This window comes from Symphalangus syndactylus, chromosome 8 (assembly GCF_028878055.3).
Source record: "Symphalangus syndactylus isolate Jambi chromosome 8, NHGRI_mSymSyn1-v2.1_pri, whole genome shotgun sequence".
NCBI classification, from domain to species: domain Eukaryota; kingdom Metazoa; phylum Chordata; class Mammalia; order Primates; family Hylobatidae; genus Symphalangus; species Symphalangus syndactylus.
The window spans coordinates 20,535,220-20,561,004 of record NC_072430.2 but is presented as its reverse complement, the minus strand read 5'-3'; the positions used below and the strand labels follow the sequence as shown (position 1 = coordinate 20,561,004).

At 40.8% G+C, this 25,785-nt stretch overlaps 1 protein-coding gene across 6 annotated transcripts in view; it reads left to right on the top strand.

Annotated features, from left to right (window-relative positions):
- Nucleotides 1-1,004: 1,004 nt before the first annotated feature.
- PAPOLA (poly(A) polymerase alpha) overlaps nucleotides 1,005-25,785 on the top strand; it is a 68,289-nt gene continuing 43,508 nt past the window's right edge. For all 6 annotated transcript variants that reach the window (XM_055288244.2, XM_055288242.2, XM_055288240.2 and 3 more), the window contains exons 1-3: nucleotides 1,005-3,020; nucleotides 20,279-20,452; nucleotides 21,250-21,316. In XM_055288244.2, the coding sequence (XP_055144219.1) occupies nucleotides 3,013-3,020; nucleotides 20,279-20,452; nucleotides 21,250-21,316 (249 nt within the window). In that variant the 5' untranslated portion in view covers nucleotides 1,005-3,012. The remainder of the gene's footprint in view (nucleotides 3,021-20,278; nucleotides 20,453-21,249; nucleotides 21,317-25,785) is intronic.

The window sequence follows — 25,785 nt, the reverse complement described above, 5'->3', positions numbered from 1 at the left end:
GTATTTTTAGTAGAGATAGGGTTTCACCATGTTTGCCAGGCTGATCTCCAACTCCTGACCTCAAGTGATCTTCCCGCCTCAGCCTCCCAAAATGCTGGGATTACAGGCGTGAGCCACCACGCCCAGCCTCATTTTATTTTTAAAAATTGTTCTCCTTACCTGAGATGCCCTTCTACTCCTTCTGTCCACTTACCAAACCCTAACATATCAGGACGTGTCTGAAGTGACCTCTTACATGAAGTCTACCTTGACTCCATCCTCAGTCCTCAATATTGTTCCTTTTAAATGTCTTAGGCAAGTAGCGTGATATCTAGCACATTCTAGGTACTAAATATTCATCAGCTGTGCTATCTAGCTGCCTCATTCTATGGAAGGCTGAAACAAAAATAGTTTGAAGCAATTATAGACCAAAAGCATGGATGTTTAGTGTCCCTCTCTTCACTGCCTTCTGAGATGCCTGGCAGAGGACAACATAAGCTGAAAAAGTCCCCATTCTTTTATTCATAAAGTACATTGTTAGTGCATTTTTTTTTTCTTTGAACAAGGTCTTGCTCTGTTGCCAAGCTAGAGTGCAGTGGCATGATCAGGGCTCACTGCAGTGTCGACTTCCTTGCCTCAGGTGATCCTCCCAACCTCAGCCTCCCAAGTAGCCGGGACTACAGGTGTGTGCCACCAAGCCCAGCTAATTTTTTTGATTTTTTTTTTTAGTAGAGACAACGTCTTGCCATGTTGCCCAGGGTGGCCTAGAACTCCCGAGCTCAAGGAATCCTCTGCCTCCCAAAGTGCTAGGATTACAGGTGTGAGTCAGCCACTGTGCCAGGCCCCAGGGCGTATCTTTATAAGCTGCTTTGAAGTCCACAGCCTTAATACATTATTGAATTATCTGGATCTCAGATTTTCAGTCTTTTAGGGACAACTATGCTACTGGGTCTCCAGCCAAAGCCACCTTGATGACGAGGAAAAGAGACTAAGTGGAAGAAATGAGAATCAAATATAAGTCTGTTTCCAGATCAGCACTATTTAATGGAAATGAAGGCCACATATATAACTTAAAATTTTCTAGTGGTCACATTTAAAAAAACAGGTAAAATTAATTTTAATAGTATATATTTTTTTTGAGACAGGATCTCGTTCTGTCACGCAGGCTGGAGTGCAGTAGTGAGATGACGACTCACGGCAGCCTCCACCTCCCACTCCAGCGATCCTCCTACCTCAGTCTCCGGAGTAATTGGGACCACAGGCAGGAACTACCATGCCCAGCTAATTTTTTTTTTTTTTTTTAACTTTTTGTAGAGACAGGAGTTTCCCTATATTGCCCAGGCTGGTCTCTAACTCCTGCTCAAGCGATCCTCCCACCTCAGCCTCCTAAAGTGCTGGATCACAGGTGTGAGGCACCGTGTCCGGCTTACATTTTCTTTACTGCAATACATTCAAAATATTTCAATGTGCAACCAATATAAAAAGTGATCAGTGAGGTATTTCACATTCCTCGAACTGACACCCGTGCGTATTTTGCACTTCCAGTGCATCCTAAACGAACTAGCCTCATTTCAAGTGCTCAGTGGCCCTAAGTGGCCAAGGGGCTACACGAATGGACAGTTCAGGTTTAAGTCCTGTGCTTTTCCCATTTGGAGTCACCAGTCCTACTAGACATTCTGTGAAAAAAGGGAAAGCCTTTGTGAAACTTCCTGAGGACTCACAAATGCACATTATTACATTTAGAGTTTAGAACTTTGGATAAGGCAGCGTCCTGTATTTGATTCTTTCCGTCCTCCTCTCCACTAACCCCCTATGTGACACCGTAGAACTTATAATTCGTTCTAATTCGCAGATGGAGGGAATATGAGAGAGGAGGCTCTGCCTCAAACACTTTCTCAAACTTTTGCCGAAGGGTGGCGAGAAGGTAGACTTCCAGGTCCCACCCGAGATAGATTAAGGGCTGGAAACACAGTCAAGGGGAAATTATGACCAAGACAACCTTTGCTAAAATGCCAGCGGTGACTGCCATTGATGTTCCTATAAAAGGTCAGCTCTGTCAGGAAGTTCCAGTGCTTCATTTGTTCAAAAGTAAAATCAGCCCGTGTTCCAGAATTCGCAGACTGTCGTCACAGTCCTAACCCACACATTTATTCGTTCAACAAATATTTCAGCGCCTGGGTCAGGCATCAGGAATACACTGGTGGTTAAAACAGACGGAAAGCTCCATCTGGTGGGACGCAGTCTGGGAGGGAAAGGGAGTCCTGGGGACATGATTTCGTCGGCTCTGGGCTAAGCACCTCTCGCCGTATCCCACGGGGCCGGCACCGCTGCCTTTGCAGTCCAGTACGAAGTGGCGGAGTAACCGGTTCCAACCCAAGGCAGCGACTCATGCGAGTCGTTCTAAGCGCCGCGCTGTGGGGTACACACGGTGCACGCGTGGGTGCCTCAGCCCCCTGGCAGCGCCTCCAGGGACGCTGCTCCGGGAAAGAGCAGCCGCCGCGATCTCAGGCGGCGGAAAAGGTGAGACCTCACAATGCGCCGGAAGCGGCGCCTCGTGGCTTGGGATCTCTCCAGGTTCTTCCTTACGCCGTCCACGCCGCACTGCCCAAGAGAGCGTCCCCGCCCGAAGGACAACTCACCGCCCGGAGCCACCCTGACCGTTCCCTTCCACCATCTGACACCCATTGCTAAGTGTGAGAGGACCCGGGTGGTAATTGCCGGGCCGCAGGCGGCCTATGAACTCCGCTTCCCGTGAGGCTTCGCGGCGGACGGCGCTGGTGCGCAGGCGCACGCACGGCGTGCGTGGTGGCGTCAGCAGTTCTAGAACGTTGCTGTGGTAGCGCTCGGGCGCCATGTTAGGACGAAGGGGAAGGAGGAGAAGCGCTTAAAGCGGCGGGAGCGGTGCGGGAGAGGGGTTGGACCCAAGGCTGAGGCAGGCCGCCCCCTCCCTCCCGCCTCAGTGGATCATGCCCAGGGCGGCAGCGGCGGCGGTTGCGGGGGGGAAGTGACTGGGCGGTGCCGGCGCCGGAGACGATGCCGTTGTAAGTAATTTGTATTCTGTTTTCTTTCGCTCGCCGGCTGGGCCTTGGGGGGCGTCCGGGAAGGGGAAGAGGTAGGCGGAGAGGGTGGCACGCGAGCCCGACCCTCCCCGCTGGTAGGAAGCAGGCAGGACTGGGGACCTTCCAGTTTCCTCGCCCGCTCGCCGCCGCACTTCCCCCGTGTGCTGGGTTCCCGCGTCCCCCGACCCTTCCTGGCTGGGTCGGCTGCCGTCGGGCCGGGGGCCTTCCCCTTCTGGAAGAGCTGGTGGAACCTCTAACTAGCCCGGCCACTCCAGCTTCTCCGCCCCGTCCACAAAGAAAACCAAAACAACCCCAAAACAAAACATTGCCCCGCGGTGGGAAACCGAGACCCTGCTCCACGCGGGATCAGCACTTGGGGTTCGGGCTCGCTCTCGGCGCCCCTCGGGCCCATTCGATGTTGCTTTTCTGTTCCTGGTCTGCCTCAGCTTGCTCACTCTCTTCGTCCCATTTCCAGATGCCTGTCTTGTTTGCCCGAGTTAGCCCCTTTCCGCTGACCTTGTCTGAATGTAGGAGCACGAGTTAAAAGCCCAGCTTTGAGCGTTGAGTCCGCCTGCCTCCACCTCCGCCTCCCTAGCATTCACAGTCGGTCGGAGAAGGGGGCTCTTCCCAGGGTGCCCTCCTCCGAAACGACTTATGTATTGCTTTCCCTGTTTTGTTTTGATGGGGTAACCGGGTTTCATTCTGTTTCCTTCATTCTCTATCTCTGGTGATACTTTTTTTTTTCCTGGTTATAAGGCTTAAAGTTAGTCTCTTTATACTTTCTAATGCCACTGCGCCTTTTTCTTTTCTTAGAGGGTTTTTAAAAAGTTTTTTCTCCTCTCCCCCTTTCTGATAATGAGATATAATTTGGCAGCTCATTGCCAGTAGATTACGGATTTTTTTTTTTTCTGCGAATATACGGCATTGTAGAGGCCTAAATAGTGAGACTGCATTTCTTCCATTTTTGAATATTGAAGCCCAAGAGTGCCTCTTTGAGACCAGGGACCGAGTTTTCTTCATCTTAGCCTCAAAACGCAACATGTAATTGACACTCAAAGTTTTGGTTAAATTCAGGATAAAGATTTTTGTGGTTTCTAGACATCGAATGTAGTAACTCAGGTCTTTTTTTAAGTAAGGATAATTTCTTTAGCACATAATCACCGATTGTAGTTTTACAATTATGTATGCGTGCGAATGTGTTTCTTTACAGGTGAGACTCTAACTTTGGCACAGACCTTAATGACTTCTATCCCAATTTATGTATTTTAAAAGGATTTTCCATGGCTCCCACCCACCCCCTTATGTTATTAAGAAGTCTATCATATTACTTCTGTGATGAAAACGTTTGTTAGACTTGATTAACTGTACATGTCTAAAATCTTGGAATCTGCATGGATTCTGTTTATTGATTTTTCCCTTTCATAGAATGATGAGAGACCCTAGGAGAACTGAGTCTAAGCAGATTTTTGTGGTGTTTCTCAGTTCAGCAGGAGGTCAATGTTTGCAGTGATGTCATGTGATGACTGCGTTATTAACAGTTAACATTTTGCTGTCTTTGAAAAGGGACTTCTTTTTTTGATAATCATACGAGCATTAAAAATGATAGATGTACACCTTAAAAGGCTTCAATGAAGAAATAACATTAAGTAATTTGTGTCTTATTTCTAGGAATTAAAAGTACTTTTATACCTACTTTCCCCCAACATTCTTTGAAGAGGGAAGGTATGCATTTCTATGAAAGACCTTAGGTATTTCAAATTCTTTTCGCGAGTTAGTTCAAGTGTGTAAAATGGAAGACGGGGCCAGGCGTGGTGGTTCACGCCTGTAATCCCAGCACTTTGGGAGGCCCAGGCAGGTAAATCGCTTGAGGCCAGGAGTTTGAGATCAGCCTGGGCAACATGGCGAAACTTCATCTCTACAAAAAACACAAGTTAGCTGGGCGTGGTGGCTCATGCCTGTAATTCCAGCTACTTGGGAGATTGAGGTGGGAGGATTGCTTGAGCCCAGGAGGCCAAGGCTGCAGTGAGCCTTGATCATGCCACTGCATTCCAGCCTGGGCGACAGAGCGAGACTCAAAAACGAAGTATACCATAGTTACTATAGTAAACAGTAGAGAGACCAAAGAATGCCTAGTTAAAGAAAAATAGGGCTTCTTCCTCATTAAGTTGCTTTGTTTTTCATGTACTGCTGTCACACTGTCATAAATTTTGTTTTTTTGATGTGTTGGATTGTGATTTCCCAGCTATATTGTGTTTGACTTTCATTTTTGGTATACCTGTCCTAGTGTTAAATTTGGATGGGTGAGTGGCATTGGGGCATGGACCCTAGGCGAGTTGTCAGAATGAATTTAAATCAAAATTATCGAAATTTAGGATATTACAGAACATTTTGATCAAGTGTCCATATTTTGTCTAAATTTCATATGTAGCTACAAACATACTTTTGAAAAGATTATAGTCTGATTTAAGAGCCATGAAAGTTTTGATAGTCTTTGGATCCATTAAACAGAGTTTCTCACCTAGTCATTATTGACGTTTATGCCAGATTCATTCCTTGCAGGTGCCTGTCCTGTGTATTGTAGTTTAACAGCATCCTTAGCTTCCACCTACTGGATTCCAGGAGCTCCACCCCTCCATTTCCCCAGTAATGACAATCAAAAATGTCTCCAGATATTGCCAGATGTGCCCTGGGGTGCAAAATCTGGTTGAGAACCACGGCGTTAACAAAAAGTGTGATGCCCTTATGGAAACTAGATGTATTTCTGCCCTACTCTGTGTTGGTCAGATATTTTTGGCATCAGCTCAGTTCTGAGTATCACACGTATGATAAAAAGGTGTAAAGGAGAGTAACCAGTATCAGTAGCATTTATGCCACATGCATAGAAAGTTGTCGAAGTTACCCAAAAGAGTTACTGCAAGGCTTAAGCGAGATAATAGCAAAAATGTTTGTGGGGGCTGCACAAAAAAGAGGGAATTGTAGTAGTTTTACATCGCCGTAACAAGCAGAACTGGTACCTGCTGGTGGATGGTCTGTGCTTCCCAGAGCGTGATCTGTGGATGCCTGGGGAGGGGGACCACTGAGATCTTTCAGAGGGTACATAATTTTCAAACTATTTTCATGTTATTGAGATGTTTTGTCTTTCAACATTTGTACTTATAGTGCAAAAGCAGTGGTGGGAAATGCTGTATCCATCATAGGAACAATCAAGGCAGAGAACCGGTATTGTATATAGTCATTTCCTTCCTTCCTCCCTTGCTTGCTTCCTTCCTTGCTTCCTTCCATTCTTGACAGAATCTTGCTCTGTCGCCAGGCGGGAATGCAGTGGAGCGATCTCGGCTCACTGCAACCTCCGCCTCCCGGGTTCAAGCGATTCTCCTGCCTCAGCCTTCCAAGTACCTGGGACTACAGGTGTACGCCACCACGCTCAGCTAATTTTTGTATTTTTGGAAGAGACGAGGTTTCACTCGATTTCCTGACCTCGTGATCTGCCCACCACGGCCTCCCAAAGTGCTGGGATTACAGGCGTGAGCCACCGCGCCCGGCCGTCCTTTTATTTCTTAAAGACTGCACACTCAGTCTAAAAAGCTTTTGATGAAACAGTAAAAGGAGGTTAATTTTATTAAATCTTGACACTTTGTCTTTTTAATGTACTGTGACCGCGGAAAGTACTTGTGAAGCTGTATACTGGGGAGTAGAATGGTGGTTTTGAGGAGCACTTGTATGTTGATTTGTGAGCTAAACTAGTGTTTTCATGGAGCTCCATTTTTATCTGAAAGAACAAGTGATGAACTGTGGGTATTCATATTTGAGTATTTAGGAGACTTACATGAGAATAAAGCAAGTCTGTCACTTCAAGGTAAACAACTGACTATTCCTGGCCAGTGAAAAATTTGAGCTTTCTTTTTTTTTTGTCTTTTTTTTTTGAGACGGAGTCTCGCTCTGTCACGCCGGCTGGAGTGCAGTGGCGTGATCTCAGCTCACTGCAACTTCCACCTCCCAGGTTCAAGCAATTATCCTGCCTCAGCCTCCCAAGTAGCTGGGATTACAGGCGCCCACCACCACGCCCAGCTAATTTTGTTTATTTTTAGTAGAGACAGGGTTTTGCCATGTTGGCCAGGCTGGTCTTGAACTCCTGACGCCAGGTGATCCACCCGCCTCGGCCTCCCAAAGTGCTGGGATTACAGGTGTGAGCCACCGCCGCTGGCCAAAATTTGAGCTTTCAAGCAAAATATAGAATTTTAGAAAGCTTGCTTTTCCATCATGAGTTTGACAGTTTTTCCCAATACTTAAAAGATGTTTCTGCTGACATTGGTGGTAATATTAACGCATATAGTTTTAATGCTGTATAATGTGTGCTTAAAAAAAGAATGTTTTTTAATATTTGGTAGACCTGTATAATTCAGTGAACCCGTATTTTCCAAATGACCATTTGTGATGTAATAAAATCATATGTGCATTCAAGGGTACATTCAGAGTGCAAGGTAAACCAGATTTTAATGCAACAGAGTACTGAGGGTTTATTAATAGGGTTTTAACTTCATATTGTAACTAATCTTTGCAAAACTGCCTCTTGTGGAGTTCTGGTGTCGTAACAAAGAAGACTACTCATAATTAATTGAAAAGACTAAATACTCCTCTTTTCCAGTTACAATGTTGCTCCCAGCACTATGGGAGGCTGAGGTGGGAGGATTGTTTGAGCTTATAAGTTCGAGACCAGCCTGGGTGACATAGCCGTCTCCACAAAACAAAAAGAAACAGTTATAATGTTGGTTTGATGCCAGGTTTTCTTCATATGCTTCAACTAGAACAATTTATTGCAACAGATTGAATGCAGAAGCAGCTATGAGAATCCAGCCATCTTTGGTTTAGCCAGAATTAAAGAGATTTACAGAAATGCAAAAGCATGCCATTCTTACTAAATTTTTTGTTTTGGAAAATAGTTTTTTAAAGCTGTGTTAACATGTAATGAGTTTCTTGTTATTTAAATGAATAAATACTTTAAAAGTTCTTCAGTTATAATTTCCAATGCAGTGGATATTGGTAAGCATAATGCATGTCAGTAAGAGCTCTTTGGAGTGCTCAATACATTTTAAGAGTTGTAAAGGGGTCCTGAGACCAAAATGTTTGAAAACTTGAGAAATCCTGCCTGAGAACAGCTGCCCCAAGATGAAGTAGACTTTTCAGTGGTGATATGAGCTGCCCATGCAGCACCTCTGCTGTTTTTTTGTTTTTTGTTTTTGAGATGGAGTCTTGCTCTGTTGCCCAGGCTGGAGTGTAGTGGTGCTAGCTCGGCTCACTGCAACCCCCGCATCCCAGGTTCAAGTGATTCTCCTGCCTCAGCCTACCGAGTAGCTGGGATTACAGGCCCATGCCACCACATCCGGCTAATTTTTGTATTTTTAGTAGAGACAGTTTCCCCGTATTGACCAGGTTGGTCTCGAACTCCTGACTTCAGGTGATCTGCCTGCCTTGGCCTCCCAAAGTGCTGGGATTACAGGCCCACCACGCCTGGCCTCTGGTGGTTTTCTGAACACTGTCTGGTGGTTTTCTGAACACTGCACCCCACCCCACCCCAACTGTCTGTGATTTAAGTAAAATTTTTTTGTTGTTGTCAGTGAAAAACAATGTAGTAGATAACCTTTAGGAAAGATAACAGAACTATGAGAGATTTTGATTCTCAGATTTTAAAATTTGGAGTTTTTGTAGTGAATTGCTGCTTAGTAAACGTTGATTATGGTTTTGAGATGTGGTGTTTTACCTTAAACATGTTTTCAGTCCATATTTTTTGGTAGAGAAGTTGGAAGGCAAGGTATTGGAGTTGAGTAAATTTATGAGCCTACTCAGTTCCTATCCCTGATTGTTTTCCTCACCTTCTTAAGGCAGACGCCAGTTCTGGCTTGATAACAACTTTAAAAAGGTTTTGGCTCATCAGAACATTCTGTTCCTGGATAACTAAGTCAACTTTAGGTTAACATTACAATTAAATTTCATCTTCAGTTTTATCTAGGCAAGTTTATAAAGCTAGCTTCTTTCAAGTAAAGTGAGACTATTTGGCTTCTTAGCTAGTTCTCATTTTGGGAGAGTGTGTGTGTCTCTTTTATTCTGTATGTTCAGGGTTCTAATTACCTAGCAGCTTTTAAATAATTGGACATTGCCAGTTTATGATTTACAAAGCAGCAACATTATAGGAGGTAATTGGTTCCCCTAAAAGTTGGTTAAAGTTGAGGCTCAAAAGAATACCTGACTAAGGTCATAAAGGTACTAAATTGTAGATTGGGGCTTAAATCAGCTCTGGATTCCATGTTCCATTCTCATTCCAGTACACTGTACCGTCTCCTGTGGACACTGTAGGGAACCATGTGTGGTTAGCTCAGTTGGAGTCTTTATTTTTGAGACAGGGTCTCACTGTTGCCCAGGCTGGAATGCAGTGGTGCAATCATGGGTCACTGCAGGCTTGACCTCCCAGGCTCAAGGGATCCTCCCACCTCAGCCTCCCGAGTATCTAGGACTACAGGCACGCACCACCATACGTGGCTAATTTTTGTATTTTTTATTGTGACAGGGTATTGCCACGTTGCCCAGGCTGCTCTCAAACTCCTGGGCTCAAGCAATCCCGCCTTGGCCTCCCAAAATGCTGAGATTACAGGTGGCTCATGCCACCAGGCCTGGCCAGTTGGAATCTCTGTATAGTTTCAAGTAGAATTAATTTTCAGGCTCAATTTTTTTGTGTGTATAATATTTAAATCTCAAAGTATTTACATAAAAAATATATACAAAAGTATATAAACAAAAGTAACATATAGTGTATACTTGTAGTATACACAGAATGTAACATACTATCGAACCTGAGATCTTGTGCATTGCTTAATGATTGGATATATTCTGAAAAAATGTGTTAGGTGATTTTATTGTGGGAACAGTGTACTTAACACAAACCTAAATGGTATAGCCTGCTATGCACCTAGGCTGTATGATATGGCCTATTGCTCCTAGGCTATAAACCTGTGCAGCATGTTACTGTACTGAATACTGTAGGCAGTTGTAACACATTAGGAAGCATTTGTGTATCTAAATGTATGTAAACACAAAAGGAATAGTGAAAATACGGTATCACGCTGTTATGGGACCACTGTTGTATGTGTGGTCTGTCATTGACTGAAAAATGCTGTTATGTGGCACATGACTACTTTCAGTGGCTTTATTTGTGTATATATTCTTATTTAAAGCCATGCACAGATTTGCCACTTACAGACGCCGCTTTGTGGCCAGTACCTTTTGTGGAAGTTGCCTTTTTTTGTTTTTTTGTTTTTTAAATCTTTGGATTGTATGTAGGCCTGCTGAACTGTATAGCAATCTCATTTGTGGAAACTGAAGGATTTGGGAAACAAAAAAATAAAGGCATTCTGTTAGATTTCTTTCTTCCTCTTTTGTTACAGAATTATTTTTCGAATTTGTATTCCCTCTATATTTTGTCCAGAAATTGGCTTCTTGGATTTTACGGCAGTTTTTTGTAATTTTGAGGTTGATCAAGAATAGTGTTTCTGTCATTTTGATCATTAGAAACATTTAAATTGCATTTCCTGAAATTAGTGTCTGTAATACTATGACTTACTATAATTTTGACTATTTTCTGATACATTTTCACACTCTTTCGTACTTTTTCAGGTCCTGTTTCATACTTTATTAAATTTACATTTCTTTCATTTTCAAGTTGTACTTGGCAAGTTGATGTAGGAGTGCACAATTTGGCTTTTTTTTTTTTTTTTTAAGTTTCTCCTAGCCATATGAGAGAGAGGGACACATACACACACACACACACACAAATACATGCGCTTGTGCGCAAAGGGGCAGTTGGAAGTACCCTTAGGAAGTGAGGAAAAATAACTTGGCCATTGTAGTAACTGAATAGCAAGTACCCTTTCTCTGCATAAGCAACCCTGAATTTTCAGTTTGGCCTTGGGCTTTATCATACATGCTTTATTCCCCTTGAGCATAAACAAACTATTACATCATCTTTGAGCCTCTGCTACTGCTTTACTAAATATTGGCTGGATGGCCCACCTGCAGTACGTTTTTAAGAATATAGTGGGATCTAAATATTTTTAGTACCACTTACACAGAACACCTTACGGTAGGCCAGTTAACCGTTGTTTTAATTTCTTAGCAAATACGTTATTTTGGTGATATTCTTGCCTCTAAGCTACTATCATATGCTGTATGCCTTGTGAAAAAGGAGATTGTATTATTTTGGCTAAGAATTAATATTTAATGCACATTGAGATACTTTAGAGAGATCCCTTGTATCTTTTCTGTTCATGTCCTTTGAATGAGCACATTAAGGTTAAGACCTTTAAACAGCAAATTCTACTGTGGTGAATTGTTACTTTAAATAAGTTACTGTAGTTTATCTAATTGATTCCAAAGAAGAAGATTTAGCAAGTTTGGCTTTCAGTTTTAACTCTGTCATGCAGATAATAAAGCGTTTTCTGTTAAGTAGTAGCTATAAATTGGGGCAGTTGACACTGTTAATATCATGGGCCACAACTTGTTCCAAATGCCTAATATCACTAGGTGGGGATTAATCAGTAGTGCCTGATGAGTTTTGTATAAATTGAGACACAGGCGGGCTGTGGTGGCTCATGCCCGTAATCCCAGCACTTTGGGAGGTCAAGGTGGGAGGATTCCTTGAGCCCAGGAGTTCGACACCAGCCTGGGCAACGTAGTGAGACCCTGACTCTATTAAAAAAAATTAAATTAAGATGCAAAGTACTTAAACATTAACTATTTAAGGAAAACACCAATGGAAATATGATTTTCTGTCCTTTTGTGTGTTAGTAGTCATCTGCCTAGATTACGCCTCTCCCTTCTGATCATTTACTGTGTACACCTTAACCTTCTGGCATAATCATGATTTTATCTCTGTTTCTTTAATGGTTTTTTTCCCAAGCTTCTACTTTGCACTTGTTGTTTAAGGATCTGAATCCCAGACTAAATTTGAGATTGTCATTGAATACAGAGACTACCTTAAGCATCTTTATATTTCCGATTTTATTTAGCATTGTCTTTTATGCATATTTAGGAATTTGGTACATTTCAACCTAATAAATACTGTACTTTCTGACAAAAGGTAGATGAGAAAAAAGTGCTTTTAGGAAAATTGAGTTGATGTTTAATAACCTTGGCCGCCCTAGCAGCTTCCTGGAGCAATAAATAAAGCAGTATTTGCTTTGGATTTACTATTTCTAGCCAGAGTATTGCACTAAAAAGCTATTTAAAAAATCTTGGTTTATTTCACAAAATAGTGTTTTAATTAGCATAAACTGAGTTTTTAGCTAATAACCAAAAGCTAATTATTGTTTTAATTTGAGGATTTGTTTGGTGCCCCTTGCTGCCATTTTAGGGGGTGATTTTAGCCTCCTTGCTATAACTATTCTAATTTAATGGTGAACAGTAGAATTAGTTAACTTTCAACTTTTGCAAGATTATTAATATCTACTTCAGTTAATTTAACATATTGAAACAAGTTTATAAAATATAAGGTAAAATTTTACAGTCTCAATTCCACTTGGTCGTGTTTCTATGAATGTGTTAGAGACATACAAATAGTTAAAAAAAAAAAACTGGGTGTCATGGTGCATTCCTGTAATCTGAGCTGTGAGGGAGGATCGCCTGAGCTCAAGAGTTTAGATCAGCCTGAGCAACAGAACAAGACCCCATCTCTAAAATAAATAAAAAAAAACTTTATCTATATGACTACATATTGTAAATGAGGTACAGAGGTGCCTCAGTATAGAGATGATTATTATAGGCTATGAAATCAGCTATGTGGGTTCATATTCTGGTCCAGTAAACTTAGTCAAGCCTTCTTTCTTAGTTTAATAGTAAGAGTTGTTAGAAAAAAATTGGGAATAATGTAAAGTGCTTGACTTAATACGTGGGATATGTTGAAATTTCAGTGGATGGCAGCTATGATCATAATTCTATTCTGCCACTTTTTTTCCTCTTGAGACACATGCTGCTACACGTACTATCTCATTGCTTTATTTTGGCATAGTTTTAAGTTGTAAGCATGTACTGTAATTAACCAGTTCTTTTTTGATGGATATTTAGGTGGTTTCCAGTTTTACTTCATTGCATACTCTGCTCATTGAACAACCTTGAATACCTTTCTGTGTTAGTTCTATGAGAAAGGTTCAAATTCCAGAACCTATGAGATCAAGAGAGTTAATTTACAAGTGAATGAACTAAGTACCAAAGAAGCTCCCTTTTTAGAGGATAGCCGTGGGATAGACGCTGCTCATTTCAAGCTTATTTCTGTTGTGCCGGAATTCGGGTCCCTATTTTGGTCTGTCTTCCAGTCTTTGCACCCATACTCTAGCAGTGGCTGGAAATGTATATATTTTTTATTTGTTTTTTGCTTTTTTTGGGGATGGAGTCTTGCTTGTTGCTCAGGCTGGATTGCAGTGGTGTGATCACGGATCACTACAGCCTCAGCTTCCTGGGCTCAAGAGATCCTCTTGCCTCAGCCTTCTGAGTGGCTGGGACTACAGGTGCATGCCACTACAGCTGGCTAATTTTTAAACTTTTTGTACAGATGGGGTCTTTCTATGTTGCCCAGGCTGGTCTCAAACTCCTGGGCTCAAGGGATCCTCCTACCTCAGCCTCCCAAAGTGATGGGATTACAGGTCTGAGCCGCTGCACCAGGCCTGGGGATTTAGCTTTTTATGTAATATTTTATATTTTAAAAATGTGTGATTAAAGAGAATATGTCTTCCAACTTCAGGGCTTTCAGTTTGACCCTTCTATCCTAGTATTTCTGTAATAAATAGATCGCTGGAGATAAAGTTGCTAGACAAACTTTTAAAATTGGTATGTGCATTTTTAATTTTGATAAATGTCAGATTGCTTTTTAAAATGATGTAACAAGTTTGCTTTCATCGTGATGAAGAAGGGCTCTTTTTTTTTTTTACACCATTGCCAGCGTTGGAGGTTTTCTGTCTTTCATTCTTACCACATATATTAAGTTTTGTTTTTCATTAATCTGGTTGTCTTAATTTGCTTCCCTGATAAGCAGTGAAACTTAAAATTGATTGAAGAGTTCTTTATGTATTCAGACTGTTGCTGTTTTGGCATAAGTTGCATGTATTTTCTCCTTTTATCATTTGCTTTAACTTTCCTTATGTGCTATATTGTTATTATATAAAAGTTGGAATATTTTGATATAAGTAAACCTGTTCTTATGGCTTTTGCGTTCCGTGTCTTGTTTGACTAAGGCTCTGAAAATGTTTTTTTGTTTTCTTTTAGTGCCTTTATGCTTTTTAAATATTTTTGAAATAGCATCTGGGTTTTAGATTTTACTATGGACAGTCAAAGCCATTTGAGTATTTCATAATTGTCTTCACTGACTTAAAATGGTTATCAGTATATGTCCAAAGATGGTCATGCTTTGCCTGTTTGAATGTATGACCATTAAACTCCAGTTAACAAATCATAGGAACTTGCACTATTTGCATTAGATAGCTTTTTTTTTTTTTTTTTTTTTTGAGACTGAGTCCCGCTCTGTCGCCCAGGCTGGAGTGCAGGGATCTCGGCTCACTGCAAGCTCCACCTCCCGGGTTCATGCCATGCCATTCTCCTGCCTCAGCCTCACAAGTAGCTATGACTACAGGCGACTGCCACCACGCCCGGCTAATTTTTTTTTGGTATGTTTAGTAGAGACGGGGTTTCACTGTGTCAGCCAGGATGGTCTTGATCTCCTGACCTTGTGATCTGCCTGCCTTGGCCTCCCAAAGTGCTGGGATTACAGGCATGAGCCACCATGCCCAGCCTATTTGCATTTCATTTCTAACTACTGTACCAAGGTGGTTCCTGATAGTTGAGATTGTATATATTAGTTAAGTTGAATGTCTAACCTTTTGAACAAATATCCGGCCAAAATAAACAGCCAACAGTCAACAAAAATGTCACTATTCTTTCTAAGTTCCTAAATATTTATCCTAATTAGAGTCATCTTGACAGCCCTGCATGGGGAAAGGAAAGACTTGTTTCTCAGCTTTGGTCTAAAAACTTTTGTATTTGGAAACTGCTCTTTAGTGTTATGTGTTGTAGTTGTAAAATTCCTAGTTTGTTATCCAAAGTAATGAAGAGATACAATAAATTCTAAGGTAAATCCACAGAGATGCAACTTACCAAGAATAATATAACTAGTGGCAGAAATGAAACCAGAGTAACACGACGAGTAGCAGAAGTGAAATCAGGCCTGCTTTCTTCCTTTTTTATCAGATTGTTTTTGAGTTGAGACCAGACTTTGTAGTCTGCCTTGAATGCCGTTACCAGAAGTTACAGTTTTTTAGTATAGAGTTATATTTTAGGAAGACATACTTAGTAGTAGTATGCATGGTGGAACCATGTGACAAAGGAGTAGAAGGAAAGGAGTTGGGACCAAGATTGCCAAGAATCAGAACTAGAATAATTGAAAAGGAATTGTTATATAGAATGTTAAAATTAAAGTAATTAAAAGGCACGTGTTCTATGTGAACTTTCCTTGATGAGAATAATTTAAATATTATAAAGAAAACTCCTCGAATGGCGTGAACCCAGGAGGCTGAGCTTGCAGTGAGCTGAGATCGCGCCACTGCACTCCAACCTGGGGGACACAGCGAGACTCCGTCTCAAAAAAAAAAAAAAAAGAAAAAAAAAAAAAAAAGAAAACTCCTCATATTCTAAGGAGAGAAGAGTTCTGAAAATTCTTTATACATTGCCTTGAACCTGTAAGAAAAGGTGTGTTTGTAGGGGAGGAATGTTTGGCTGTCTTTTGTGGTTTTGAGAGGGGGCAGAATTCATATATGTACTATTATACGTAGGTATGTATTTATGTGTAACTCTGATCCAGAAAGGATGAAGACTTTTAAGAATGCTTTAGTCATAATATTAAAAACTGGCAAGATGTTTGCATTAGACGTGGATGAAAAGGAAGAATAAGGATAGATACACAATGGAGCAAAAAAATAGGTTACTAAAAATAGCTCTTAAGGAAATACAGTAATTTTTGTATTTTTATAGAGTAGAGAGCTTGCTAGATCTGGCTGCCAGTTGCACTTTAAGAATTCAGGCAATACCCTGAAGGTAAATATTAATTATGTTGGTGAGATGAAAATGGACCCTTGCTCAAGCAAAGCACAGTGTTCTTGATATTAAAAACCAGGAAGACATTTTAAGGAATCACAAATACTGCAGCTATATGTCTGGTTTGTATTTTTCCTTTCTGTGTTACGTAAATTGTAGGAGTTTATTTTTCAAAGTAGAATAGTGTCTGAAGAAAACTAAATACTGGTAAAAATGTTTCTAGAATGGGCAGATGTCTAGTGCGTTCAAGAATGGGAGGAGGAACTTTGCATTCTTGGGATTGGTAGCTGTCTGGTGTGTGGTTCCAGGAGTGTGTCAGTGCATATGTAAGGCAGAAGAATCCTTAATCTTTGGAGGTTTATGTTCCAGATTGCCCAATATTGGAGTATATAGTTTTGTTTTGCTAGAAAGAGAACAGCAACAAAAAGATTCCTTTAATTGTTTTATCACTCTACTTAATTTCTAATGTTAAATGGAAAATCTTCACTTCCATTTAAAGTGCTGCAATGTTTAATGTTTCTACTTTGGACGTTTTGGACGTTTGAAACATCTGGGAGCCAGGAATTCTTAGTCTAGCTCCTTAAGCTCATGCTGAGCCATTTTTATTGGAGACACAAGTATCTTGTAAATTTCAAGAGTATGCATTTGTTTCTTTTTATTTGGTAGGTCTATCTTAACATAGTTTTTCCTTTTCTTTTTTTCATTCCTTCCCTTTCCTTCCCCTCATTCTCTCCCTGTCTTCCTTCCTCCCTCCCTCCCTCCCTCCTGGGCTCCTATCTCAAACTCCTGGGCTCAAGCCATCCTCCTGCCTCAGCCTCCTGAGTAGCTAGGACTACGGGCATGTGCCACCAAGCCCAGCTAATTTTTATTTTTCGTAGAGATGGGTGTCTCGCTATGTTGCCCAGGCTGGTCTCAAATTCCTGACCTCAAGTGATTTTCCCCTGCTGTGCTTCCCTAAGCATTGGGATTATATGCATGAGCCATGGTGCCTGGCCCATATATGTTCTTTCTTGAATTAGATGGAACACATGTGGTTTTATCTTGACACGAAGTAATACTGAGGCGAGATGATGTGCCTACATTTGGAATAAAGTAAATAAAAATTTCCAGCTTGCATCTGATTTATTTCCCCATCAAAATGTTAGTGTAATCAGTATTTTTTCAAATTAGGCTGAACAAGTCTTGTGCACATTTAGAAATCAGGGCCTGTATTCTAATGTTCTAGTGAGAAAGTTAAAGTAGACAGGAGCTTTCCAAGCATTGTTTATTGTGACAAGGAAAGTCTAAAGATCTGAGTAAGAAAAAAATGGAAAGATTTAGGAATCTTACAGTGGATACTCTGTTTTTTTAATGATCCAAACTGAACTGGTAATGAATTTAATTCCTTGAGAATGGAAAAGAATGCAGAGAAACATACTACTTGCACAAAACAAAAATAGAGGTTTATTGCTTGAAGCTACAAAAGTATAATTTCAGCTTATACTTGACTTAAAAGCTCTCCTTGCTTGAACCAGATCTAGCCTAGACAAAATAAAGTTTTTACACTTTTTCTGGCTTTACTCATGTTAAAATCATTTATAAAAGCATTCATAATCCCAGGATAATTGTGAAGGACTGTAGTTTATTCAGAAAAACTCATGAAGCAATGAATAACACAAGATAATACAGTCACGTTAGGATATGTGGTAAGCATACTTTGTATTGTGCACTTGAAAATTTAAGAGTAGATCTCAAGTTGCGTGCTCTTATGGCAGAAAACCAGAGTGGTACACAGGGAAACTTTTGGAGGTAATGGATGTGTTTATTACCTTGATTATGCTAATGGAACTACAAGTGTATGCATATGTCCAAACTCACCAAATTATATACATTAATTACGTTCAGTATTTTTGGTATGTCAATGATATCTCAATAAAACTGGGGGAAAAAAAACCTGTGTGTAATGACCAAGATATTATGAATTCAGTTACATTTCATGTGTATATTTTAACCTTAGGAGATGCTACATACGATTGGAAAATAGAACATTTTTATTTTGTCTTCAGCGAATGCTTTTTTTTTTTTTTTTGAGATGGAGTTTTGCTCTGTTGCCCAGGCTGGAGTGCAGTGGCACGATCTTGGCTTACCGCAACCTCCACTTCCCAGGTTAGAGCGATGCTCCTGCCTCAGCCTCCCGGTAGCTGAGATTACAGCATGCCACCATGCCTGGCTAATTTTTGTATTTTTATTAGAAATGGGTTTTCACTTTATTGGCTTGGCTGGTCTTTGAACTCCTGGCCTCAAATCATCTGCCCTCCTCGGCCTCCCAAAATTTGCTGGGATTACAAGTGTGAGACACGATGCTTGGGCAAGTCTTCAGCAAATGCTTAATGCTGATGGGGATTAACATTATAGCTTCGAGTAGCTATGCAACTTAGATTAAAGGGGCAGGAGGAAACGATCTAATGTGAATTAATTTCTGCAAGAGATAAGTCTGATTCATATTTATTCAGTAGATGTTATTATAAAATCTGAATTAAAATTAAGACAGTATGTAACTAGACCAGGCAACAGTAAATAGATGACACACAGTCCAGCAGCTAATTAGTAACACGCAGTATGGGCTTCCTGGCATTCTTAGATCTTTGTTGATAACACAAGACAAATTACAGAACCGTCTAGCAGCCGCAGTATAGACCGGAACCCAGTGGATTTGTTCAGTAAATGTATCACAAGCCTTACTTGCATAGCATTCTTAGATTTAGCACTTTATTGCTTATGTAGATTATCACACTTTAACTTAAAGTAGAAATTGTATTTAGAACTTGGTAAAAAAGTAGCTGTGGTTGGGCGTGGTGGCCCGTGCCTGTTATCCCAGCACTTTGGGAGGCCAAAGGGAGCGGATCACTTGAGCTCAGGAGTTTGAGAGCAGGCTGGCCAACATGGTGAAACCCTGTCTCTAGTAAAAATATAAAAATTAGCCGGGCATGGTGGCATGCACCTGTAGTCCCAGCTACTCAGGAGGCTGAGGCAGGAGAATCGGTGGAACCTGGAAGGCAGAGGTTGCAGTGAGCTGAGATCACACCACTGTACTCCAGCCTGGGTGACAGAGCGAGACTCCATCTCAAAAAATAAAAAGTAGTTATGTGTGTGTGTAAAATATACTTGGTTTTTTTTTTTTGGTAGAGACAGGGTTTCAGCATGTTATCCAGGCTGGCCTCAACTCCTGGGCTCAAGCCATTCTCCCACTTCAGCCTCCTGAAGTGCTGGGATTACAGAGGCGAGCCACCACACTTGGCCTATAAACACTTAATTTCTTAAGGAATAGAATTTGGGAGAAATAACTGATCTAGATTTTGGGTCTTTCCTTATCGTGTACTTGGTTTTGTATGTTATTCAACTGTTAGTTTAAAATTATTGTGTTGACTTTTTAAAGTTAATTTAGTGAAAAAAAATTTAAGAAAAAAGATCGAGTCAGATTTATTTCCTAAGCATTTAAAGCATGCTATGCCTTTTTACAAATTTGGAACTTATCTTAAAATGGATAAAATAGCTCTGTGTGTGTGTGTGTGTGTGTGTGTGTGTGTGTAAAATAAACCTTTTAGACTAGCATCATTATCGAAGTGTAAATCTCTTAAAAAGATCATTAACAAGCTTAGGGTGAATATGGTTCTTTCCCTTCAAATTTTGTTTAAGTTTATGCTATTTACTTCATTATCTATGAACTTCATTCATGGTGAGCCAGATGCCAGGTTTCATTTGGGGAATGTCTTATATTGGTAAAGTAGCATTTTTGTAGCGTGTTTATGAATGTTTAAGAAACAGATTTTGGCTTCTTTTCAAGAGGTGAAATTTCTCAGAAGTTTACTATATTCTGGATAGTGTTTTCTCTAGCAATGTATTTGGTCTGGATTTTAACTTAGGTGTTTAGTGGCAGAGTTAAAATCCTTGGGGCGGGATTTTCTCTTTTTGGTCACTTGCTTTTGGTCACTTTTTGACATAAAAATTTTGGGGATATTGCAGGGAACCAATCATGTTTAGAAATGTGTGTTACTAAATTAGTTTTTCTGGTCATACTGATTTGTTTCAAATTGTAGAATTCTTTTGTCAGTAATTTTATCCAATTTTATTTACAGTCCAGTTACAACACAGGGATCACAACAAACACAACCGCCACAGAAGCACTATGGCATTACTTCTCCTATCAGCTTAGCAGCCCCCAAGGAGACTGACTGCGTACTTACACAGAAACTAATTGAGACATTGAAACCCTTTGGGGTTTTTGAAGAGGAAGAGGAACTGCAGCGCAGGTAAATAGATATTCTATATTTTTTTAACTCGGAAATTTTTATTAACGTTGACATAAACTAATTTTGAGGAATTCTCTACTTACTTAGAAGGCCAGGGTTATTTGCCCAGATCTATATATCTGTTTTGGAGAAGAGGGATACTTAAGAGAGAAACCTTTCTCTTTTTTTTGAGACGGAGTCTTCCTCTTGTTGCCCAGGCTGGAGTGCAATGGTGCGATCTTGGCTCACCACAGCCTCCGCCTCCTGGGTTCAAGCGATTCTCCTGCCTCAGCCTCTCGAGTAGCTGGGATTATAGGCACCCACCACCACGCCCGGCTAATTTTTTGTATTTTTAGTAGAGATGGGGTTTCACCATGTTGGCCAGGCTGGTCTCGAACTCCTGACCTCCAGTGATCTGCCTGCCTTTGGCCTCCCAAAGTGTTGGGATTACAGGCGTGAGCCACCGTACCTGGCTGAAAACTTTTATTTTCTACATAGAGTTCTCTTCCCTTAATTTTGATGTTATTTATTTTTTTCTGAAGAATTTTGATTTTTTAATGCTTTTGGTTGTTATAGTACTGAATTGTCTGGAGAAAGAAGAATGCCTTACTCAGTGTAACAGTGCCTATATATAGAGAGAGAGAGAAAGAGCGAGAGAGAGAGAGAGACAGCGAGAGCGAGCGAGCGCACACTAACTACAATATACTGTGCTTCTCATCACTTAAAAACTCATAATTTAGGAAGAACACCTATTTAAAACTAAGAAATTTAATCAGTAATGATCTGGAATACTTGATTGGTAATTGTTTTATCAACAGGATTTTAATTTTGGGAAAACTAAATAACCTGGTAAAAGAGTGGATACGAGAAATCAGTGAAAGTAAGGTAAGGCAACTTTTTTGTATATGAAATAATTCATCGTATATAGCCAACTGAACACAGCAAGTGTCTTATATAACCTGTTCTTATTTGAGTAGATTTAGAGTCTTTAATGTGGAGTCAATTTTAGACTATTGATAACAGATTTTACATTATTTTTCTAGTTAATTTGGAAGCAGGAAAAACTGAACTGAGTTAAGGGATTTTTAAAAATAAGTATAGTACTCTGTTTGGAACATTTGAAAACTGAAACTCAGTAATTGTAAACTACTTACACTCTTCACAGAAATAATGGATGTTTCTCCAAAAAGGTGCTTTAAACATATTTGAGAATCGTCTAACCTTTTAAGAAATTCTGCCACAGTTTTTTAAAAAGATTTTCAGGTATTATTCAAACTGAATATTTATTTAGTTTTTTGTTTTTTTTTTTTGAGACAGAGTCTCGCTCTGTTATTCAAGCGGAGTGCAGTGACGCCATTATAGTGCACTGTAACCTGAAATTCCTGAGTTCAAGCAATCCTCCTGGCCTCAGCCTCCCAAGTAGCTAGGACTATAGGCATGTCCCTTCACACCTGGCCAATGGTATATGTGGGGTCTTGCTGTGTTGCCCAGACTGATCTCAAACTCCTGGCCTCAAGCAGTCCTCTCACCTTGGCCTCCCAAAGTGCTAGCGTTCCAGGCATGAGCCACTGCCTGGCCTATTTAGTTTTCTATAATAACGTTCTTTGGGTTTCCTTTTTTCTTTATTGAGACAGAGTCTCACTCTATCACCCAGGGTAGAGTGCAGTGGTGCCACTGCAACCGCCACCTCCCGGGTTCAAGTGATTCTCATGCCTCAGCCTCCTGAGTAGCTGGAATTACAGGCGGGCGCCACCATGCCCAACTATTGTTTTTATTTTTAGTAGGGACGGGGTTTCTCCATGTTGGCCACGCTGGTCTTGAGCTCCTGACCTCAAGTGATCCACCTTCCTTGGCCTCCCGAAGTGCTTAAGATTACAGGCCTGAGCCAGTGCAGCATCTAGCCTCTTTCTTTCTTCCTTCCTTCCTTCCTTTCTTTCTTATCTTTCTTTCCTTTTTTTTTTTGGAGACAGTCTCGCTCAGTTGCCCAGGCTGAAGTGCAGTGGCACGATCTTGGCTCGCTGCAACCTGTGCCTCCTGCGGCCAACTGATTCTCCTGCCTCAGCCCCTCAAGTAGCTGGGATTACAGGTGTGCGCCACCATACCCAGCTAATTTTGTATTTTAGTGGAGATGGGCTTTTGCCATGTTGACCAGCTGGTCTCAAACTTTTGGCCTCAAGTGATCTGCCCACCTTGGCCTTTCAAAGTGCTGGGATTACAGGCGTGAGGTACTGTTCCTGTCCTCTTTTTTTTTTGAGACAGGGTCTCCCTCTTGCCCAGACTGGAGTACAGTGGCATGATCTTAGATAACTGTATCCTCCATCTCCTGGGCTCAGGTGATCCTCCCACCCCAGCCTCCTGAGTAGCTGGGACTATAGGTGCGCACCACCAAGCCTGGCTAATTTTTTGTAGAGATGGCTTTTCACCATGTTGCCTAGGCTAGTCTCGAACTCCTGGGCTTAAGATATGTGCCTGCCTTGGCTTCCCAAAGTGCCGGGATTACAGGGGTGAGCCACTGCCCCAGCACCTTTGAGTTTCTAACACTTCATTATGAATACTCATACATGCAACTCATAAATACATGGCTGGGCTTCTTCTGGTAGAGAACATGTATTTGTAGAGTTGTGTGTGGAGTTCATTTGACCCATTTAAAAAAAATAACATAAATAGTGGTAATTTTTCCAGGGTAGTACAAAATCCATGTTTAATCTATAATATAACTGAAAGGTTGAAAAGAGAACCAAGGGTAAAGGAAAAATTTCATAGAGCAGGGAGAGAGGGTATCAACTTAAAAGAAAAGTTGTAGTCTTTTGGTTTTAATCAAATTTATAGTACTGTTTACTTAAAGCAATGTATATGTATATTTCAAAATGCAAATTAAACTTAAGCAAATGTAGTATTCTAAATTGTGGACTTTACGTACCATATGTTTCTTATTGATTTTAGTTTCTGATAGAAAATAAGATTTTTTTTGGTTTGTTTGACATCTGATACTCTTGACTTAAAAATGAAAAAAAGATTTTGCAAGTGAAAATGTTTTTCCATGACCTGAATTAAGAAATCTTAATTTCTGGGTTACAATGATGATAATAGGTTTAAACATACTAATATCTAAAAATGTAGTTTATAATATACTAGTCACCAGCCAGGTATTTAAATAGAAATTAAAATTAATCAAAATTAAACATTCAGATTCTTGACTACACTAGCTACATTTCAAGTGCTCAACAGTGATGAGTGACAGTGACAGAATGTTTACATCCTTGCAGAAAGTACCATTGGAGTGTATTCTTCAAAAGATTGTTATTCTTAATAGAGAAGTCTGTGGACCAGTGTTTTAAGATAGTTTCTCCTTCACCTCCTTTGTAGGCTACTTCTGCACACATCTTGCTGGCTAATTTTAAATAACCAGGTCAGCGTTGCCATTGAGGTTTTAAAATATCTAAACATAGGAAGACAAAGGCTTTGCTTACTTTTAAGAAATACAACATTACAGCCGGGCGCAGTGGCTCACGCCTGTAATCCAACACTTTGGGAGGCCGAGGTGGGTTTATCACAAGGTCAGGAGTTTGAGACAAGCCTGACTAACATGGTGAAACCCTGTCTTTACTAAAAATGCAAAAATTAGCCGGGCGTGGTAGTGTGCACCTGTAATCGCAGCTACTCAGGAGGCTGAGGCAGGATAATGGCTTGAACCCAGGAGGCAGAGGTTGCAGTGAGCCGAGATTGCGCCATTGCACTCCAGCCTGGGTGACAGAGCGAGAGTCCGTCTCAGAAAAAAAAAAATTACACACATAACTTGTCTATTTTCTATAGCGATGGTTAAATATGCTCTTAAAAAACAAAAGTCTCTGACTCTTTAGAATTTGTCTTTAGGGTTTTTTTGGAGTATGAAATAACACTTCATTTTATGTCCTTTTTTTTTGAGAGGAGGGGGGTGGTCTTTTACATGTTTTGGTACTGAATAGATACTTTATTATACTGAGGAGTTAGGTAAAAGGAAATATTGACTAAACACTTAATAAAATTGTTTTTGTTTGGACAGACCTTGTCATTCTTATGAGCAGGGCCATTGAATACTAAACTGTAAAGCTTGGGACTTTACACTAGTGCCAGGGCCAGGAAGGCAGTTTTTGAATGCTTTCTCCCTCTTCCTAATGACTCTACTCTTTCTGAGTAAGAAAAGTAAATTTAGTTGTTTCTAAATTACTTCACTAAAGCCTTTTGGAAATCTAAAAAACTAAGCAATTATTTACCAATATTGGCTTTCTCTTCTCTGCTCTGCTGTCCCTTTCCCCTTCCCCTTCCCTTCTTCCCCTCTTCCCCTTCTCTTTTTTTGAGACAGGGTCTGACTGTCACCCAGGCTAGAGTGCAGTGGCGTGATCATGGCTCATGTAGCCTCGACCTGTAGGACTCAAGCAATCCTCCCACCTTAGCCACCTGATTAGCTGGGACTATATGCGCACGCCACCATGCCCAGCTAATTTTTAAAACATTTTTTGTAGAGACGGGGTTTCACATGTTGCCGAAGCTGGTCTCAATCTGGGCTCAAGCAATTGGCCCGTCTCAGCCTCCCAAAGTGTTGGGATTATAGGTGTGAGCCACCACGTGTGGCTATTATTGGCTTTCAAGTCACTTTTGATATGATCAAAAAAAAAAAAACTCTAATATGCTGTGGGATATTTGGTAAAAATCGTTGAATATAATCTTTTTCTTTAAAGCAATCAGAATATGTTTTTATTATAACTCTAAATTGATGGTTCATTTTATATACAGCATCTTTGTCATGAATAAAGTCCCTGATTCTAACGTGCTCCTGTGGGATTACGTGATCTTCTCTTTTTTTTTTTTTTTTTTTTTTTGAGACGGCGTCTCGCTCTGTTGCCCAGGCTGGAGTGCAGTGGCGTGATCTCGGCTCACTGCAAGCTCCGCCTCCCGGGTTCACGCCATTCTCCTGCCTCAGCCTCCCGAGTAGCTGGGACTACAGGCGCCCACCAACACGCCCGGGTAATTTTTTGTATTTTTTTTAGTAGAGACGGGGTTTCACCGTGTTAGCCAGGATGGTCTTGATCTCCTGACCTTGTGATCCGCCCGCCTCGGCCTCCCAAAGTGCTGGGATTACAGGCTTGAGCCACCGCGCCCGGCCATGATCTTCTCAATCACAGTCTTCTTTATAGCAGTTTTGAGAAATATGGCAAGATTCTAACAATAAAGAATAAACTTCTTTAAAAGTTGAAAATTGAATTTCACATATGATTGATCTGAGGGGCTGGTATTTTTTATTACCAAATGTTTGTGTTGTAATTCTTTACAGCAAGCCTAAAATTATAAACTCATTTACAGATTAGGAAATTGAG